Source organism: Sinocyclocheilus grahami, unplaced genomic scaffold (genome assembly GCF_001515645.1).
Source record: "Sinocyclocheilus grahami isolate Dianchi unplaced genomic scaffold, SAMN03320097.WGS_v1.1 scaffold888.1, whole genome shotgun sequence".
Classification (NCBI taxonomy): domain Eukaryota; kingdom Metazoa; phylum Chordata; class Actinopteri; order Cypriniformes; family Cyprinidae; genus Sinocyclocheilus; species Sinocyclocheilus grahami.
The window spans coordinates 266,701-281,113 of record NW_015506067.1 but is presented as its reverse complement, the minus strand read 5'-3'; the positions used below and the strand labels follow the sequence as shown (position 1 = coordinate 281,113).

Sequence of the window (14,413 nt, the reverse complement as noted above, 5' to 3'; positions counted from 1 at the left end):
AATTTTACGGTAGTATACCGTTTTTGGAAGTGAAAAATACCGTATAATTTACAGTGATTAACCATAAATTGACATTCTCAGAATTCCCTGCGTTACATTTTAAAGTTGATATTGTTTTGTTGAAATAACTATGTTTCTTCTTAGTTTTTTCTTATCAGTTTTGTATATTAGGGTTGTGTGTTACACCTAATGTTGTTAAATGAATGTTTATTGCATTATTTCAGTTTCATGTGTGTTAACATGATGGTGTTTGGTGTTTGTGTGAATGACACTGTGCACCTTCTATATATGATATTATTTAAAAGCTGCTTGTGATGGGCTTTGGGTCATCGTGTGACTTTCTCATCACCACCTGCATTTGGTGGTTATCAGTGTATTACAAAGGTACAAAACAGTAATGTACTTCAATAGGTTGGTATATTAACATTATATCAGTTAATGAAATTACGGTATTTAACTGTAAATTTAAGTTAAAACCTAAAACGTTGCTACCATATTTTTTACGGTAAAATTCCGGCAACCACAGCTGCCGTTTTTTTACCGTAAATTTAATAAATAAGCCATCAGCTTAGTTTAGTTTAGTTTATTAATTTATAAAGCACATTTCAAAACAACAGAAGTTGCAACCAAAGTGCTGTACAGGGATATTAAAACTAAATTAAAACAAAATTAAAACAAAATTAACACACTGGATCAAAACCTTGGAGACAAATGTAAAAATATAAACACCCTCAATTAAAACATAAAGAATACAGATATGTTTTTAGGGAAAATGTCATAAAAGAAACAGAAAAGGAAGTTCTACTATTGAGAGGGAGACTGTTCCAAAGTCTGTGAGCAGCCACCGAGAAAGCCCGGTCACCTTTAGTTTGTAACGTGAGCGAGGAGCAGAAAGAAGAATATGATTGGAAGAACGTAAGGATCTTGAGGCATTGATCCTTGATATACTGAGGGGCAAGTCCATGTAAAGCTTTATAAACAAAAAGCAAAATTTCAAAATCAATCCAGGCCTCAATTGGTAACCAGTGGAGAGAGGCAAGCACAGGAGTAATGTGCTGACACTTTTTAGTGCCAGTCAATAACCTGATTGCTGCGTTTTGAACCATCAGCAAACGATTTACAGGTGAATTAGGCAAACCCAGGTATAAAGAGTTGCAATAATCCAACTTTGAGGTGATAAATGCATGAATAACAGTTTCAAGGTCTTTCTTAGAAAGCATCATCTTGATTTTGGCAATAGATCTTAGCTGAAAGAAACTACTTTTAACAATAGCACTAATCTGCTTATCGAAACTCAGATTGGAATCAAATATGACACCAAGTTTTTTGACACAGTCATGAACATTTGAAGATGGAGAACCAAGCTGATTAACTATGTCAGAGGTCAAATCTCGGTTGGGGCAAAGATAACAATTTCGGTTTTGTCGTTGTTTAGCTGTAAGAAGTTCATGTCCATCCAACATTTTATGTCACACAGGCCAGACACAGAACCATTCTGTTCTCAGGAGTTAAAGGGAATGTTACAACACACTTTTCTTTTTTCTTTTCACTTTTCACCTTTTTTCTATGGTATTGAAAATGGGGGAGGGGGTTCATACCTTTGTCACTTTTTTCACCCCTGATGAGTTTGTATCCTTCCATGCCCAAGCTAGTTAATGGGCTTTTGGTCATTAACTTTCAGAAAGTTTTCTGTGGGAGTTCGTATTAGCGGCTAGAATACAGGGCGGCGCCAACACTGATCTTGCATACTCCTCAGCAAATGTGCAGTTGTGCCCCTGCTTACACTCTTAAAAAATGTTTTGCAAAGCTGCTTCTAAATCTATTCTCAATTTAGTTGGCAATTCCATCAGCAGAAAACAAACAGCAGGACGCTTCTGCTCACTTCAAAGCCCACTTTCTTACAGTCATCACAATTTGGTTTTGTCTGTGTATGTTTTTTTTTTACTCTCAAAGCCATGGAGCCCATTGACTGCCGTTATAAGACTGATAGACTGCAACGGTTTGAGTTAAAAATCTTCGTTTGTGTTCTACTGAAGAAACAATGTCACCTACATCTTGGATGCCCTGGGGGTAAGCAGATAAACATCACATTTTCGTTTTGGGTGAACTATCCCTTTAACTTATAGTTCCCAATCTGAAATTAATTGCTGTTTGTTTAGGTCTATTACTCCATCTAATAGCTTTAAAATGTAACGTGTAAATGTAATGCTTAAAATGTATTTTATGTAAATATAGCGACACATTCTCAAACATGTAAAGGCCTGCTCACACTCATAACAATATATTAATTAATATATTAAATGTATATTATTAATGTTGAAAACAGTTCTATACTTTTGTAAAAACCGTGATACTTTGACGAATATATAGTTCAGAAGAACAGCATTTGTTAGATTTTTTCACAAATGAAGAACATACTTTAGTGCAGTGGTTCCCAACCCTGGTCCTGGAGGCACCCCAGCACTGCACATTTTGCATGTCTCCTTTCTCTGACACACCAATTTCAGGTCTTGAAGTCTCAACTAATGAGCTGATGACCTGAATCAGGTGTGTTTGATTAAGGAGACATGCAAAATGTGCAGTGTTGGGGTGCCTCAAGGACCAGGGTTGGGAACCATTGCTTTAGTGCATAAGTAGGCGTTGGTGCGGAAATCACAGCGCCCTCTGCTGGTCCGTCAGCAGCGTCCACATTAAATGATCAAATGTTTGTATGACAGCCGTCTGTGACACGCTTACATCTTTATTAATAAACATATTAAGAATTTTAAAAGAGTCACTATTTATTATTACACCTGAGACCGCAGCCATCAGGAGGTGGGCAATGCTTTTGCGGGATAACACTGTATACACTCAAGAAAACATACATTAGCTGTATACGAATGTACAATCATCTAATGAGCAATTTTTTTTTAATTACAGGGCACTGAAGACAGCACTAAAGGTTGGTAATTTACAATTAGCTTTTTAATACTCAATTGTGAAATAGTCACGCATGTACACCATCGTTCAAAGTTTTTGTGGTCCGTATGATTTTTAATGTTTTTGAAGTCTCTTCTGCTCTCCAAGGCCGCATTCATTTGATGAAAAGTATAATAAAAACTAATATTGTGAAATATTTGTACAGTTTAAAAGAACTCTTTTCTATGTGACGATATAGTAACGTGTAATTTATTCCTGTGATTTAAAGCATCATTACTCCAGTCTTCAGTGTCACATGGTCCTTCAGAAATCATTCTAATATGCTGATTTGCTGCTCAAGAAATATTTCTCATTATTATCAGTGTTGAAAACACTTTTATTTTTGTGGAAAACTTGATGCACATATATATATTTTTGGATCTTTAATGAATAGGAAGTTAAGAAACTGTATCTTTGAAATAGAAGTCTTTTATAACATCATTAATGTCTTCTTTACTGTGACTTTTGATAAATTTAATGCATATATATGTATATATAATATATAGAAATATAATAATTTGATCAATTTAAAATATTAGTTCACTTCCAGAATAAAAATAAAATCTGATTTACTCACCTCCATGTCATTCAAGATGTTCATTTCTTTTTCTTTTTGAGGAAAAGATTCCAGGATTTTTCTCCATATAGTGGACTTCAACGGGACTAACGGGTTGAAGATCCAAATTGCAGTTTCAATGCAGCTTTCGAAGGGCTCTACATGATCCCAGCCAATGAATAGGGGTCTTATCTAGCGAAACGATTGTCAATTTTCTAAAATAATTTTTTTATACTTTTTAACCACAAATGCTCATTTTGCACTAGCTCTGTGATGCGCATGTCAAGTCACCTTTATTTATATAGTGCTTTTAGCAATACAGATTGTGTCAAAGCAACTTTACAGTATTAAATAGGAAAATAGTGTGTCAATAATGCAAAATGACAATAGTAAACACTCAATTTTCAGTTAAAGGCAGTTCATCATTCAATTCAGTGATGTTATCATCCAGCTCAGTTCAGTTTAAATACTATCTGTGCAGTCAAGTCGACGATATCGCTGGAAATGAAGTGTCCCCAACTAAGCAGACCAGAGGCGACAGCGGCAAGGAACCAAAACTCCATCGGTGACAGAATGGAGAAAAAAACCTTGGGAGAAACCAAGCTCAGTCGGGGGGCCAAGGAGAACTAGATGTGCATGTGCGTCTTCACGCATTACACTTTCACGTTGGAAAGGACATGCACGGTTAGTTCTTTGTCTGTGTACTTCGGTTCTTAAAGGTCGGGTAGGGCGAAAAACTCCATCTCATTTTCTCCTCCAATTTCAAAATCATCCGACATTGTTGTTTTACCTTTTTTTTTGTAAAAGGGCATTTGACTTTCTTTGCATGTTTGCTTTGTAAACACTGGGTCGGTACTTCCGCCTACGTCACATGTGAATTTGTGAAGTTGAACTAGTGCAAAACAAGCGTTTGTGGTTTAAAAAGTATATACATTTAATTTATTTTTAGAAAATGACCGATCCATAAGACCCTCATTCTTTGGCTGGGATAGTGTAGAGCCCTTTGAAGCTGCATTGAAACTGCAAATTGGACCTTCAACCCCATTCATCCCGACACAGTCTTCTTACATATACTTGCATAGTACTTTCAGTGGTTGTATGTGTGAGTAATTCACATTTGTGTACGTCAGTGTTTCATGTATGCTTGTTTGCATAAGAAGTCTTGATTTAAACATCTCATGATAAACATCTTACAGGTTCTTCTCAGGTGCCGTGCCTGAGAAGAATCTTTTAAGAGGTTCATCATTTGAAAAAGTGATTTTTTTCCCCCAGCTAGTAATGCCCATATTAAGCTGCTTCACATAAACAGTTTTGAAGACCATTTGTGAAAAATCTGTTATTTTCTTTAATATCTGTATAAATATGTATTACAATATATTACTTGTATGTAGCCAACTTATGCAAATTGAATGCAAATTATAGTGTAATAGAATTATAATTCTGTTGTAAATAGAATTGTAATAATTACCTTCATAGTCAGTGTTTATATATTGTGTTTTTCTTTCTGGTTAGGGTTAGTACACAGTCTTATATTTTTTTAGGAGATGCTCCAAAATAAATTATTTTGCTAAAACACTAAGACTGAAATTAAAGTTTTTGTTTAGCTGACAACTAAAAGCTTTTGGTAATTAAATTTGGTTATTTGGGTAATTGATTTTTTTGTAAAAGGGCATTTGACTTTCTTTGCATGTTTGCTTTGTAAACACTGGGTCGGTACTTCCGCCTACGTCACATGTGAATTTGTGAAGTTGAACTAGTGCAAAACAAGCGTTTGTGGTTTAAAAAGTATATACATTTAATTTATTTTTAGAAAATGACCGATCCATAAGACCCTCATTCTTTGGCTGGGATAGTGTAGAGCCCTTTGAAGCTGCATTGAAACTGCAAATTGGACCTTCAACCCCATTCATCCCGACACAGTCTTCTTACATATACTTGCATAGTACTTTCAGTGGTTGTATGTGTGAGTAATTCACATTTGTGTACGCCAGTGTTTCATGTATGCTTGTTTGCATAAGAAGTCTTGATTTAAACATCTCATGATAAACATCTTACAGGTTCTTCTCAGGTGCCGTGCCTGAGAAGAATCTTTAAGAGGTTCATCATTTGAAAAAGTGATTTTTTTCCCCCAGCTAGTAATGCCCATATTAAGCTGCTTCACATAAACAGTTTTGAAGACCATTTGTGAAAAATCTGTTATTTTCTTTAATATCTGTATAAATATTTATTACAATATATTACTTGTATGTAGCCAACTTATGCAAATTGAATGCAAATTATAGTGTAATAGAATTATAATTCTGTTGTAAATAGAATGGTAATAATTACCTTCATAGTCAGTGTTTATATACTGTGTTTTTCTTTCTGGTTAGGGTTAGTACACAGTCTTATATATTTTTTAGGAGACGCTCCAAAATAAATTATTTTGCTAAAACACTAAGACTGAAATTAAAGTTTTTGTTTAGCTGACAACTAAAAGCTTTTGGTAATTAAATTTGGTTATTTGGGTAATTGAACTCCGTATGGTGCAGTGTTAATTTTGACAGCAAATTTTGATTTAGTTTTAGTCATAGTCTTTTGACTAAAATGCCATTTAGTTTCAGTCATATTTTAGTCATCTGAATTATTTTTAGTCTAGTTTTAGTCGACTAAATATCATAAGATTTTTATTAATTGACGAAAATGTCAATAGATTTTCGTCATAGTGTTTGTCTTTCAAAACAAGTTCATTATCGTCTCGTTTTTGTTGGTGTAAAAAATGTTGTTGATGTAAATTATGACAAATTATTTGTCAACGACATTAACACTGGTATGGTGTTAAGTTTTGGCCAAAAATGATTTATTTTCTTTTAATTTATTTCTATGATGTTTCACCTGAAATTTTTGGGTGCCAATAGTTTGGTGCATCACTACTTTTTTATCTCTTTTCTGGCTTTCAGATATGTTGGTTCAAGGTTTGAAACTAAAAAAATTCTTTGTAGGTTTGAAAATAAGAGTGAAGTTTTCTGCCATTATGTAGAAGTAATTTTAAGAAATGCTGTCCATTGCTATGTATTATTGACTGCATTTCTTTTCAACTGCTGTCCTCCTGTCAGAATCGGGCTCATCTCCATCTGCCACATCCATTGTCACCCTTACCGGTGCTTCATCTCGACCGGGTCCCGCCGAAACAACCTCCCCCTGTCCTATTGTCGGGGGTTCAACGGACCATCCTGAGGGAGGGAAGAATGCAAAGTGGGCCGCTGTGGCCAACGGACAGCCCCCCTCCGTGGTGTCCCAGCGCTATATGCCCTGTGAGGTGCCCCCGCGCTTCCGCAACCAACAGGAACCAAAAGTGCTACTGAAAAGAGGCCAGCCACCACTGTCCTGCATGCTGCTGGGAGGCGGAAACGGAGGGGACCCTGCACCCCAGCTTTCCCTGCAGGAGCAAGCTGATGCCTCAGGTGGGTGAATTAAAAAGTTAATGGACACAGTTTTTTTTGGGGGGGCTTTTATTCTTTTCTGATGTGGTGTATTTTTCTCTTCCAGATCCAACAGTAGTTTCTGTTTCTCTGCACTTATCGTCAGATGCCTCTGCCACTCCCACTTATGCAAATTACACATGGGGGTTGAGCTCAGGACGTCAACCCTCCACTCAGGGAATGGACAAGGACAATTCTGATGTAGAGAAATGGCCAAGACCGGAAGACTCATGGGATAGTGATCAGACCCCACATTCTGCCAGGTCAAGGATGGATGAGTCTGATGGCCTAAGAACGGACACTTCTTCTCAACTATCTGAATTTGCAGAAGTCAGTGCGGTAGGAGGTGCATCTTCACAGTCTGAGAATAAAGAATCCATTAAAGAAGTCAATCAGCACTTCAATTCCAAGGTGTCAATGCTTTCTGGAGACCAGGAGGACACTCAAGGTCTAAAACCAAATTCCAACCCCGATGACCCTGATGGCGCAAACAACACTGCTTATGAGGAATCTACTCCCACACCCTTGAGTCCAGCCAGTGCAGTGTACCAGACACTCTCCAAGAACGAAGAGTGCATTACAGGGGATTGGTTAGAGCTTCAGGCTGGACCAAATCGTGGTGGAGATGGTGGAGTCTCCAGAACGGAATTATGGGATACAGGAGAAGACCCTGTTGGGAAGAGAATTGATGCACTAGGTGGAAGTTTAAGTGAAGGCACTGGCATCTTTCAGGGAGTGTGGGACCGAGACACGGTAGTTTCAAACAAACAGGCAGCTACAGGATGGACCTCAGATTTAGCAGTTGGAGCATCAAAAGAGGATGTGAGAGGGATCTCTGAGGTAAGCACAGATAGTTTACAGGACTCTTCAATGTTTGCAAACAGCGTGGCATCAAGAGATGACAATCAGAAAGCAGTTGATGATTGTGATGGGTCTGAGGAAAAATCAACTGGCAGAGAAAGCAATGAGGATGGGATGCACACCCCAAATTTGGTCCAAAGCCCCTCCAGAAGTCAGGCCCTCCACCCAGAAGAAGCCTTAGAAAGCATGATCAATCACACTAACATGGATCCTAAAGTGCTGTGCAACACAGGATGGGGAAAGACTCAGATCAAGCAGAATGTCGCCTGGGATTTTGAGGGCAACAGTGGGAATGTTACCTGGGATGTAGAAGTGGACCCTGACCGCAGTAAGGAGGGCTGGCGGGACACTGGGGATCTTTCCAGCTCTAAAATGCAGAAGCAGGAGGTTGGCCAGGTGGGTAGAGCTCAAGGGTGGCCCGGGCACGGAGACATGAGCATTGGGATTGGTTGCAAAGGGAGTGGTTGGGGAGAAGACCAGGAGGTTGAAGATACTTGCAGGAGGGAAGGGACGGGGTGGAACCAGGGTGGTGGAAGTGAGTGGACTCCATTACCCGAGGGTGGAGGCTGGAAAGAAGAGAAAGACAGTGACCGCAAGAATCAGGATGAAGGGTTATGGGGCAGCCCGGAAGAGTCGGGACAGCGGAGTGGTGGCTGGGGAGGCAGCAGTGTCAAACCGCACCAGGGATGGGGCGAGAAGCTTCTTCCATCACAGATACCAAACAAACAAGCAGCACTTAAAAACCAAAATCAAAAACCGCAGCAGCAATCGCAAACCCAGCAGCAAATGGCGGTATATCCAAAGGACTTGCAGGAACGGGGTCGTCCAGGAGACACCGACGACCAAGGTAAAGGGTCTGGCTGGACCTGTGGGCCCATCCCTCAGGTGCCTTCAGTTGTAGAGCCGAGTGGGTGGGAGGAACCCTCGCCACAGTCCATCAGCAGGATAATGGAAATTGACGATGGCACATCTGCATGGGGCGATCCGTCACGCTACAACAGTAGGACCGTCAATCTGTGGGATAAGAAGACCAACAGCTCACAAGACCAACAGCAGTTGTCTGGAAGACAGGCTGGAGCTCTTTCTAAAAACTCTGGTAAGAAGGCAGCAGTGCATATTAAAGTAGTTAAATGGTTTCAAACCAGAAACATCCCATTCGTTAACACACATTCACATTCCAGTTCCTGCAACATGGGCACGCAGCAGTGGTCCCTCAGATCCTTCTGTGGTCAGCGGTACATCTGCTTGGGGGAAATCGTCTGATGGTTGGGGGGAATCCAGTGAACCAGGGAAAGGAGGAGGATGGGGAAACTCGCATTCCCATTCTACTAAATCTGGTAAGAGCCTGCCTAAGTGTACATGCTCAAAGGTTGCCAAGACTGGTTTTTGCAAGGAATTGGGCTGCTTTTAAACTATTGCCAAGTTTTTTTTCCAGTGGGTTGAGTGTTTGGCACATTGCACCAAATATGCTTGTTTTGAAATATTTTACTTTACCAAATTTAAACTCTATTAAATGTTAAAACTGTGCCAAATGATACAAAATAAGGAAAATTATGTGAAATCCTTAATGAAAACACATAATTTGATAATTATCACCATGCTTTGTTTACGGTTAAGGCTAGAAGGGATACGTATGGCGCTATTGGGCCCAAGTGTAAACAAGGTACAGCGCATGTGTTCAATGTTGTCACGCCGGATCTGGGTCAGCGCCGGTGCCGCCACACGCATGCGTCATGGTACGGTCATGAACGTGCATCCACAAATGACGCAGTAGAGACAAACATGTGGAATAAAGTAATTATTTTTGTTTTCTTTGCAAAAAATATTCTCGTAGCTTCGTAACATTACAGTTGAACCACTGATGTCACATGGACTACTTTGTCGATCATCTTGGTACTATTTTGGGCCTTGATCGTGGTAGTAACCTTGCTGTCTATAGGAGGGTCAGAGAGCCCTCAGATTTCATCAAAAATATCTTAAATTGTGTTCCGAAGATGAAAGAAGGTCTTATTAATTAAGAGAGAGTAATACGGTTAAGGCTAGAAGGGATACGTATGGCGCTATTGGGCCCAAGTGTAAACAAGGTACAGCGCATGTGTTCAATGTTGTCACGCCGGATCTGGGTCAGCGCCGGTGCCGCCACACGCATGCGTCATGGTACGGTCATGAACGTGCATCCACAAATGACGCAGTAGAGACAAACATGTGGAATAAAGTAATTATTTTTGTTTTCTTTGCAAAAAATATTCTCGTAGCTTCGTAACATTACAGTTGAACCACTGATGTCACATGGACTACTTTGTCGATCATCTTGGTACTATTTTGGGCCTTGATCGTGGTAGTAACCTTGCTGTCTATAGGAGGGTCAGAGAGCCCTCAGATTTCATCAAAAATATCTTAAATTGTGTTCCGAAGATGAAAGAAGGTCTTATTAATTAAGAGGGAGTAATTAATGGCAGAATTTTCATTTTTGGGTGAACTAACCCTTTAATGTACTATAACCTCCAAGAAACACCTTATATATGGCCGTTCTCAAGTATAAGGGACTTTCCTTGTAATTAATGCTTGGATAATTTACCCTGCACATGTCTGCGGTGCATTATGGATCTGACACGGCCACTCTAGTCAATGCTTGTGTTTATACCATCTGCCCTGCAGCACGTTTTAGAAGTGTTTCAGAAGCGGCTCTCCACACTGCTTTGCTAAAGATACACACCTCCGTCTCCTTCGATTAAAAGTAATGGCTAGTGCAGTGGCTGCGTTATATGTAAACCTACCAGTACCCGTCTCCTTGACTTATCGCGAATAAGTCAAGTAAAAAAATCGCATGATCATTATTTAACGTACTATAACCTCCAAGAAACACCTTATATATGGCCGTTCTCAAGTATAAGGGACTTTCCTTGTAATTAATGCTTGGATAATTTACCCTGCACATGTCTGCGGTGCATTATGGATCTGACACGGCCACTCTAGTCAATGCTTTTGTTTATACCATCTGCCCTGCAGCACGTTTTAGAAGTGTTTCAGAAGCGGCTCTCCACACTGCTTTGCTAAAGATACACACCTCCGTCTCCTTCGATTAAAAGTAATGGCTAGTGCAGTGGCTGCGTTATATGTAAACCTACCAGTACCCGTCTCCTTGACTTATCGCGAGAGGAAAAAATTTAAGTTTTAGTCGCATAAATCTAAATGGAAATGCCGTCATTTCGCAATAGTTTTTTATTGATATTGATAAGATATCGCAAAAGTTTTGCACAAGTCTAATGGGAACGCAGCTTGTGATTGGTTACAATGTTGAACAAAAACATTGTAAATGGCAACGTTTGATGCAATGAAGTAAATCTAAATATAGGCCTAATGCTGTGTAAGACTTATCAAAATTAGTTAGCTGGCAAAATAATCATGATTATGGCTGCCATAATTACATAAACTCTTCAAGTGTGCCACTTGAGCTGATCTTCATATTTACTCTTAAGGTTCAAAGTCTATGCAAGAGGGGTGGGGTGACGAAGGCTCGAATGTATCGCGACACTCCAGCTGGGAGGAAGAGGACGGTGGCGCTGGTGTTTGGGGCAGTCGGGGATCTCAAAGCAACACATACAACTCTGGGGGCTGGGGGCAAGGCCAGGGGGCCAGGAGACTCAACGCTAAGGTATGTTGGGAGCTTTTTTTGACCTCACCAAGACTTTTTGACTTGGGGAAACTATCAACTCCTAAGTAACCCTTTGGTTTGTCCCTTAGAGCCCTCTTAAAGGTAACAGTGGGGACTCATGGGTGTCTCCTGTGACTCGGCAGTTCTCAAACATGAGCGTTACGGTAAGATAGTCGTTACCACTGTGCTGATCTGCTCATGTGTGTTGCTGCAGATCTGTAGAAAAATGCAGATTATATTTTTGTCAGGATGAAGACTCCAGTATGGGTCACGATAGCAGGCACGACAGGAGAGGAATGAATGATGGTGAGATGCGGAGAGGCGGCAGGACTGGGGGAGCTTTCCGCTCACAGCCTTCCAAAGAGATGCCATGCGGGGAGACCGGACCTTATCTGGACAAGGTACTGAGATGCATCCAATCCCATCTTCCCTGGAGGACAAAGAGAGTCACATCTTATAACAAAGATAGCATGACATATAGGCTAAATGCAGAAACCCTCTTGAGAACGATAAGCAGCTGGACTTATTGCAGTCCTGAGTGACCCTGGAGCAACCTGAGGTTATGAGATCAGATTTATCTGATACTACTCACTTTTCACGAGTAGGCCTGTCGCAATAATCAATATATCGACTTATCGTGCAATATATGTACATGACCTCAATAATTTTTGGAGACGCAATATATCGCCCATTTTATTTACTTAAAAATTTATGTCACCATGTTTTGTACATTCCACCTGTGCCTGTGTCTTTTGCAGCTTCTCGTACATAACGTGATGTAGTCATGAGGTGCCAGTTCAAATTTAAAAAATGCTTCTACAAAAAAAGTTTCATCTGCAGATATGGCCTTGTTTAGGGATCTGTGCCTTTGTGCATACGGTCATCTGACTGCTAAGTAGTGATTGTGTTTTTCAGCAATAGTGTGCAGCCTTAATTTACAGAGAAAAGAAGGTCAGGGAAAAATTATTTGTGCATTTTTCTTTTTTTCTACTTGTTACTTTGCACTTTTTGTTAGAAAATGTTTATTTACTATTTATTCAAGTTTTTTAAGGTATCTAATATTTTGATACTTAATTTCCATAATCTAAATATTCTTAAGAATTTGGAAGTGTGTAGTAGGGCTGTGCGATTAATCGAAATCATCATAAAATCGTGATTTGAGCATGCGCGATTTCTAAATCGCTTTATAGCATTATTTTCCGCGCCCCCGACCTCCAATGCTATCCGAACCAATCAGAATGCAGCGTGCCTAAATGGAGCACGAGAACAGAACAGACCGGGCGGGCATACAAACGTAACACCAGGTTCACACACTTCATCTGTGGTGCTTTTTGGTATTTTGTCCGTGCCCATGTTAACAGATCAGAGCGTTCACACTGCATGCGATTGCGGTCCAATAATCAATATATCGACTTATCGTGCAATATATGTACATGACCTCAATCATTTTTGGAGACGCAATATATCGCCCATTTTATTTACTTAAAAATTTATGTCACCATGTTTTGTACATTCCACCTGTGCCTGTGTCTTTTGCAGCTTCTCGTACATAACGTGATGTAGTCATGAGGTGCCAGTTCAAATTTAAAAAATGCTTCTACAAAAAAAGTTTCATCTGCAGATATGGCCTTGTTTAGGGATCTGTGCCTTTGTGCATACGGTCATCTGACTGCTAAGTAGTGATTGTGTTTTTCAGCAATAGTGTGCAGCCTTAATTTACAGAGAAAAGAAGGTCAGGGAAAAATTATTTGTGCATTTTTCTTTTTTTCTACTTGTTACTTTGCACTTTTTGTTAGAAAATGTTTATTTACTATTTATTCAAGTTTTTTAAGGTATCTAATATTTTGATACTTAATTTCCATAATCTAAATATTCTTAAGAATTTGGAAGTGTGTAGTAGGGCTGTGCGATTAATCGAAATCATCATAAAATCGTGATTTGAGCATGCGCGATTTCTAAATCGCTTTATAGCATTATTTTCCGCGCCCCCGACCTCCAATGCTATCCGAACCAATCAGAATGCAGCGTGCCTAAATGGAGCACGAGAACAGAACAGACCGGGCGGGCATACAAACGTAACACCAGGTTCACACACTTCATCTGTGGTGCTTTTTGGTATTTTGTCCGTGCCCATGTTAACAGATCAGAGCGTTCACACTGCATGCGATTGCGGTCCGGCAGTGCGCTCCAGGAGCGGTGCGTCTGCAGCAGTGCAGCGATTGTTTCCGCACGGAATCTATTTCTGATGTGCTGCACGCACAGCACATTATTCGCGGTAACAATTAACATGGGTTGACACGGAAATTTTCCGGCAGTGCGCTCCAGGAGCGGTGCGTCTGCAGCAGTGCAGCGATTGTTTCCGCACGGAATCTATTTCTGATGTGCTGCACGCACAGCACATTATTCGCGGTAACAATTAACATGGGTTGACTCGGTAATTTTGTACACCATAAATGCATATAATTAAAGTCTACTGTTTCACAGTCAACACACAACTTTTTGGCTAGATTTAAAACAAGGAAAAGTGCACTTTTAGATAAACAAGGCAATAATAGATGGCACTCGTGGTGGTAGTTAAAACAAAGTTATATTTATTGTGCTTAAATGTGAATGTTTATGAAAGATTGTATTACTGTACTGTGATAAAAGAGAATCATAATGCTGAAAAAGCATTTTCAGAAACAATGTTTGGATTTGAAATCAAAATAATGGATAAATGTTGCGTTTGTGGTAAACAGCCGCGGATCAGGAGCGGACTGCAAACGCGTCCTGTGCGAAAGCAAAATGAGTCCATGCTGCTTCTGCACCGCATACTGTATACGCACTGCAGACGGAGTACGTGTGAACTTAGCGCAACAAATCTAGTTCAACATCTGAGGCAACGCCACAAAGAGCTCTATGACCAATGCATGGCAAAAAAAA

At 39.9% G+C, this 14,413-nt stretch overlaps 1 protein-coding gene across 1 annotated transcript in view; it reads left to right on the top strand.

Moving 5' to 3' along the window:
- The window catches only part of LOC107563763 (trinucleotide repeat-containing gene 6B protein-like), a 39,567-nt gene that overhangs the window by 1,194 nt on the left and 23,960 nt on the right, over positions 1-14,413 (top strand). The window contains exons 2-9 of the mRNA XM_016248705.1: positions 2,798-2,814; positions 2,920-2,941; positions 6,610-6,957; positions 7,043-8,932; positions 9,018-9,173; positions 11,316-11,491; positions 11,581-11,655; positions 11,740-11,892. Coding sequence (XP_016104191.1) covers positions 2,798-2,814; positions 2,920-2,941; positions 6,610-6,957; positions 7,043-8,932; positions 9,018-9,173; positions 11,316-11,491; positions 11,581-11,655; positions 11,740-11,892 — 2,837 coding nt within the window. The remainder of the gene's footprint in view (positions 1-2,797; positions 2,815-2,919; positions 2,942-6,609; positions 6,958-7,042; positions 8,933-9,017; positions 9,174-11,315; positions 11,492-11,580; positions 11,656-11,739; positions 11,893-14,413) is intronic.